Source organism: Hyla sarda, chromosome 2, assembly GCF_029499605.1.
Source record: "Hyla sarda isolate aHylSar1 chromosome 2, aHylSar1.hap1, whole genome shotgun sequence".
Lineage (NCBI taxonomy): Eukaryota > Metazoa > Chordata > Amphibia > Anura > Hylidae > Hyla > Hyla sarda.
This window is the reverse complement of record NC_079190.1, coordinates 241952389-241959213: the sequence shown is the minus strand read 5'-3', so window position 1 is coordinate 241959213 and position 6825 is coordinate 241952389. Positions and strand designations below refer to the sequence as shown.

Below are 6825 nucleotides of genomic sequence, written 5' to 3'. Positions count from 1 at the left end.
GACCTTATCTTCTATATCATTTTATTCCTTTATTATTAATTGTTTATTCACATTAGTGAAGACACAAGATGAGTTTCAGGTCCCAAACAGATAACAAAGGAATGAAGCACTCACCAGGTCATTCGGGGTCATCAAGTTTCTTTTATTTCATGGAGCTTGGCAGTATACAAACATGTAAGGGAGAGCAGACAGAACAAGGAGAGTGTGGGAGAGGGTTGGGAGGCAGTCCGTATTCGCGCACGTAGCGCTTCGTCAGGCCCCCCTGGGGCCTGACGAAGCGCTACGTGCGCGAATACGGACCGTCTCCCAACCCTCTCCCTCACTCTCCTTGTTCTGTCCACTCTCCCTTACATGTTTGTATACTGCCAAGCTCCATGAAATAAAAGAAGCTTGATGGCCCCGAATTACCTGGTGAGTGCTCCATTCCTTTGCTATCTGTTTGGGACCTGCATCTATATTCTTATAATGTGAGCACCGAAAGGGTTTAATATTGAGAAGAGCATAGCGGATTACTGGATTACAGAGTAGCGGTGCCGGGCTTCATTCTGTTTGGGACTGTACAATATGAGTTTCCTTGTGATATCTCATTACTTACAGTAGTGGTTGGAGTTACCTTTGAATACTCCATACATGACTTGCAGTATGCTTTCTGAGCCTTGTTGTGAAAGAGAGTGATGTCAATTTAGCTCCTATGCCATATTGTGTGCGCTCATACCAAGTGAACCTACACACAATAGGTCTCAGCAGATCATTTGTAGAACAACTAAGACCATGTTCACATTATGATTTGAACCATCGATGCACTGATATGATTTCTAAAGCTCAAATAGGCTGCAATCGTATCTGTGCATGGACAGGCACATACACATTCACTCCTATGGCTGCCATGTACCCGATTATAGTCAGGTAGTTCATCTGACTCTTTATTCGTGACTAAAAATTGTGGTCTCTCGAGTCGGATGCAAAGAGAAAATGATCGAATGGTAGTCACTAGCTGACCACTGTTGGGTCCGTGCACAGATACGATTACAGCTGATTTGAGCCTTAGAAATCATATCTGTGTATTGGAGGCACTAATTCTAATGTGAACACGGCCTTAGACCTCTTTCATAGGGCAGTATTTTGGTCAGTATTAAAGTGTCACACTCATTTGAAAAAATTTCTGACATGTTGCCAAGACATGTGAAAAGTTTTGATTGCACTGGGTCTCAGTCCTGAGACCTGCTGCTGTTGCTAGTTATAAGCTGGAGAAGTGTGTGGTAGCGCATGCTTCACACCCCTGTTGTCAATCAAATCCAACATTTTCATTATATAGGGCTATACAGAGAAAATGTTAACATCTGGCGGCCGGGAAGTCAAGCATGATGCCGCGCATTTCCCTGGTATATAACTAGAGTGAGGCCCTGGTGTGATCAAAACTTTTGACATATCTGAGCAACATGTTAAAAATCTTTTAAATGATAATAATGCTTTAAGTCAAAACAGGGAGAGGAACCTACACTGAGAGGTTTTTGCCACCTTTAGGCTAAGTTTCCACTTTTTTTTTTCTGGCAGTTTTTGGAATACTGCCACTGCAGTTTTTGAGCCAAAGTCAGAAGTGGATCCATAAGGGAGGAGAAGTGTAAGTCCTTCCTTTATATGTCCTATTCCTTTTGAATTCACTTCTGGCTTTGGCTCAAAAACTGCAGTGGCAGTATTCCAAAAACTGCCAGAAAAAAACCAAGTGGAAACCTAGCCTTAGTTTTGCCTTTCAAATACTGAAGCAAAGTCCTGTAAATATTGCTGTGTGAAAGTGGCCTTTATACTATGGCTGAAGCCTGATCTTTGCTCACATTAAACCTCAGACTTCCCTGTATTCCCCTGATTTTGCAATCCTGTTTTGGCAGAAATCATACAGCTGTCACATGGATTGTTCCTGCAGATGGCCTTTTTCAGCCACTTTTGAATACACTGGAGTGACAGTAAGGCTATGTTCAGACGGGCAAATGTTTGCATGGAAAATTTCTGTGCCAACATAAACCAGACAGCGGAGCGCTCCATGCTGGGAGTTGTAGTTTTGCAACAACTGCTGGCTTCCTGATAGGGAAATACTGTTGTACAGTCATAATGTGGTTACATTTTAGCATCTGTATTCCAGCTGCAAGACCTAGACTTCATGTCATTCCAACCGACTGTAAAGTATGGTAAATATGGAAAAAACAGGCATCTGCTTTATGGTCTGTTCAGACAGGGCAGATTTTTATGTACAAACATTATGCTTCATATATGCAACATATACACATTTAGGGTCTATTCACTTGTACAGTATCCTGTGTATATTTGATGCGCAGGATTTGAAGCTGCTTAGGGAGAGATTTATTAAAACCTGTCCTGAGGAAAAGTTGCTGAGTTGCCCATAGCAACCAATCAGATCACTTCTTTCATTTTGCAGAGGCCTTTGCAAAAATGAAAGAAGAGATCTGATTGGTTGCTATGGGCAACTCAGTATCATTTTCTCTGGACAGGTTTTAATAAATCTCCCCCTAATTGTTTGAACGCAGCTTCAAATCTGCACAGGATACAGTATGTGTGAATAGACCCTAACAATGCGATAAATCACTGCAGAGGCTTTTTGTATTAGAGCGTCAAAGTGCGTGCAAACTGTCACCAGCGAGGTACCCTCACAGCCGACCTCTGAACTCCGTCACGTGACCTGCAGGAGGCGCGTCCCCGCCCCCTCTTCAACGGCGCACATGATTGGCTACCAATTAGGAGGCGTCATCGACCTTGTTATTGGTTCCAAACACTAAGCAGGAAGTGTCACTGTGGCCGCACACACGGGAGAAGTCTCCAGCGAGGACGACATGACGGCCCTGCCAGACTGCGTGCGGGAGTGGGAAGAACTGCAGCAGCATTACAGTGAGATGCAGGTGGGCAATTTAGCAGACCCCGTGCAGACTGCCACATGCCCGGCCCCCACTCCATGGTGATTGGTGGAGCTGGGGAGTGGATCGGCTGAGGCGGTCTCCATGGTAACAGGGGTCCAGATCTGTTATGCACTGCTGGTCCTTATGGTCTGTGACCGTTCTGATGCTTTAAGGCTGCTGTGATTTCTTACAATCATTGTAATGTACAGTCATTGCAATATACAGTCATTGCAATATACAGTCATTGCAATGTACAGTCATTGTAATGTACAGTCATTGTAATGTACAGTCATTGTAATGTACAGTCATTGCAATATACAGTCATTGCAATATACAGTCATTGCAATATACAGTCATTGCAATGTACAGTCATTGTAATATACAGTCATTGCAATGTACAGTCATTGTAATGTACAGTCATTGCAATGTACAGTCATTGTAATGTACAGTCATTGTAATGTACAGTCATTGTAATGTACAGTCATTGTAATGTAGTCATTGCAATATACAGTCATTGTAATGTACAGTCATTGCAATATACAGTCATTGCAATGTACAGTCATTGTAATGTACAGTCATTGTAATGTACAGTCATTGTAATGTACAGTCATTGTAATGTAGTCATTGCAATATACAGTCATTGTAATGTACAGTCATTGCAATATACAGTCATTGCAATGTACAGTCATTGTAATGTACAGTCATTGTAATGTACAGTCATTGTAATGTACAGTCATTGTAATGTACAGTCATTGCAATATACAGTCATTGTAATGTACAGTCATTGCATGTACGTGACTTTTTTTTATACATTTTGTCCAAAAAATTTGCACAAGCATTTTGCTACTTTTTCACTTCCACATTGCTGGATAGTTTATTGAGACTCCTTAGGCTGTGTTCACACAACGGAATTCTGCACAAATTCCTTTCAGCGCAGCTTGCTGAACAGAATTGTGGAATTCCGTGTTCTCAAAATTCTGCTGAAATTCCAAGCCCCATTCACTTCAATGGGAATCCACAGGTCTTTAAATTTAGCGGAATGCGTAATTTCTGCGGTGGAACTGCTGTTGCAGAAATGTCGCAGTGCCACCCCCGCAATCTCTCCTACAGAACCCCGTTCCTCAGCTGCACGGAGCGAGGATCGCACTGTGGCTGATGACAGGCGATACAGGGGACGAAGTATTGTGATGTCACGGCTCCGCCGCCTTGCGATGTCACACCCCACCCCCTTAATGAAAGTCTATGGGAGGGGGCGTGGCGGCCCCTTTGGATAGGGGATAAGATGTCTAGGATTATCACCTTATAGTAGGAAGAGGAGTGAAAATCCCTTTAGGGAAGAATTGACATGTGCAACTATTCCATATCAAGATACTGAAGCACAGCCATGAATACATTCCCACCATAGAAGCAGGTTTATCTGACAGCAAAACTGGCTTTGTTGTCCATAGCAACCAATCACAGCGCAGCTTTCATTTTTCCGGAGCAGTTTTTGAAATTAAAGAAGATCTCCAGCAAAAATCTTCATCTTATCCACAGGATAGGGAAAAAGTAGTTGATCACTGGGGTCCAACTTTTTTTTTAATGATTTTGGCCACTTCTGCTGAGTACCCCAGTGGTCTCTTCCTTTTTCTGCTTTTACTGACAAGTCTAATGCAATTTTCTGTTTCCTCCAATAATGCGTCTTAAGTAGTCCCATTTCTCCTGGACTCCATGTAATCCATTCCAGTCTGATAGGGACTTAATAGCATAATAAAGATAAACTATCACTGATGGCTTCCATTGTGTCACTGTGAGAACGAGGACAGATATAACTTTGTACTTTGCTATAGCTCCGGGGATAGGGGTGTAGGCATGGAAGAAGTTGTTTAAGCTGCATTCACATGTGGCAGATTTGTTGCAGCTGCTCTCCATTTCACTTAAAGTGTAGCTCCCACCATCCCTTTTTTTTTTTTCTGTCCCTACCTATTGCCCATCTATCCCTAACACCCTCCCTGCCTTTAAATTTGTTTTTACTATATTAAAATAGCTTTTTTGTCAGCCTGGTAGTGTGATCACTACCAGGCAGACTTCCCCAGCAGGCGTGATATCACTGATGCCTGCTGGGGGGTCCGACTTCTGCCCTTAGTTCAACTATACAGGGTGCCTCCAGCTGTTTCACCACTACAACTCCCAGCTTGCCCTGACATCTATTGGCTGTCAGGGTATGCTGGGAATTGTAGTGGGGAAACAACTGGAGGCACCCTGTGGTGAAAACAGTCTCAGCCGCAGCTGCAACCTCCCTCCGCTCGCATGAAATAAGGCATTCCGCTCCCACAAACTCCACAACACCCCCACCCCCGTCCCTCCCTCTGCCCGCCCGCCCGAAAAAGACATTCCGCTCCGCAACTCCATCACCCCAGACCCGCGTCAAATCGGTCAGCAGTATCACCCGCCCTAAAGCTGTCAAACAGGCTTGTAGAGCGGGTGATGCTGATCGAAACAATACTTGCAGCATCCAAATTCGCCCAGCCGTACGACGGCAATTCGCCTTTTTCTTTTTATGTAAATGAGGGCCTTGGGGCATGGGCAGAGCTCTAAACCGAGCTAGGGGCACGCTGACATCTTCTTCGCTGGGCGAGCGCTCTGCAGTGAGGGGGGTTATGAATATTGATGAGCTGAACAGAGCGCCTGCCCGGTTCGGAGCTCCGCCCATGCCCCAAGGCCCTCATTTGCATAGAAAGAAAAAGGCGAATTGCGGCGGAACGGCTGGGAAAATGTGGACACCATGAGCATCATTTTGATCAGCATCACCCGCACTACAAGCCTATGTGATGGCTTTAGTGCCGGTAATACTGCTGACAGATTTCCTTTAAGGGGAACGTTCGAACAGGCGGGTATACAGTGAGTTTGCCACTATGAATTTGAACGGCAGTAGGATTTCTACAGCAAAGTTTTTGCAGCAGCAAATGCACAGAAGATTACATTAACCCCTTAAGGACGCAGGACGTAAATGTACGTCCTGGTGAGGTGGTACTTAAAACGCACCAGGACGTACATTTACGTCCTATGCCTAACCGCGGGCATCGAAGCGATGCCCGTGTCATGAGCGGCTGATCCCGGCTGCTGATCGCAGCCAGGGACCCGCCGGCAATGGCCGACGCCCGCGATCTCGCGGGCGTCCGCCTTTAACCCCTCAGGTGCCGGGATCAATACAGATCCCGGCATCTGCGGCAGTGCGCGATTTAAATTAATGATCGGATCGCCCGCAGCGCTGCTGCGGGGATCCGATCATTCATAACGCCGCACGGAGGTCCCCTCTCCTTCCTCCGTCCGGCTCCCGGCGTCTCCTGCTCTGGTCTGAGATCGAGCAGACCAGAGCAGAAGATGACCGAAAACACTGATCTGTTCTATGTCCTATACATAGAACAGATCAGTATTAGCAATCATGGTATTGCTATGAATAGTCCCCTATGGGGACTATTCAAGTGTAAAAAAATGTTTTTAAAAATGTAAAAGTAAAAAAAAAAATCCCCTCCCCCAATAAAAAAGTAAAACGTCCGTTTTTTCCTATTTTACCCCCAAAAAGCGTAAAATGTTTTTTTTATAGACATATTTGGTATCGCCGCGTACGTAAATGTCCGAACTATTAAAATAAAATGTTAATGATCCCGTACGGTGAACGGCGTGAACGAAAAAAAAAAAAAAGTCCAAAATTCCTACTTTTTTAATACATTTTATTAATTAAAAAATTATAAAAAAATGTATTAAGTTTTTTATATGCAAATGTGATATCAAAAAAAAGTACAGATCATGGCGCAAAAAAAAATGAGCCCCCATACCGCCGCTTATAGGGAAAAATAAAAAAGTTAGAGGTCATCAAAATAAAGGGATTATAAATGTACTAATTTGGTTAAAAATTTTGTGATTTTTTTTTTTTTAA

The 6825-nt window shown here is 44.0% G+C and overlaps 1 protein-coding gene across 1 annotated transcript in view; it reads left to right on the top strand.

Moving 5' to 3' along the window:
- Positions 1-2705: 2705 nt before the first annotated feature.
- TMEM120A (transmembrane protein 120A) overlaps positions 2706-6825 on the top strand; it is a 39795-nt gene continuing 35675 nt past the window's right edge. Inside the window, exon 1 of the mRNA XM_056556765.1 lies at positions 2706-2909. Coding sequence (XP_056412740.1) covers positions 2844-2909 — 66 coding nt within the window. The 5' untranslated portion in view covers positions 2706-2843. The remainder of the gene's footprint in view (positions 2910-6825) is intronic.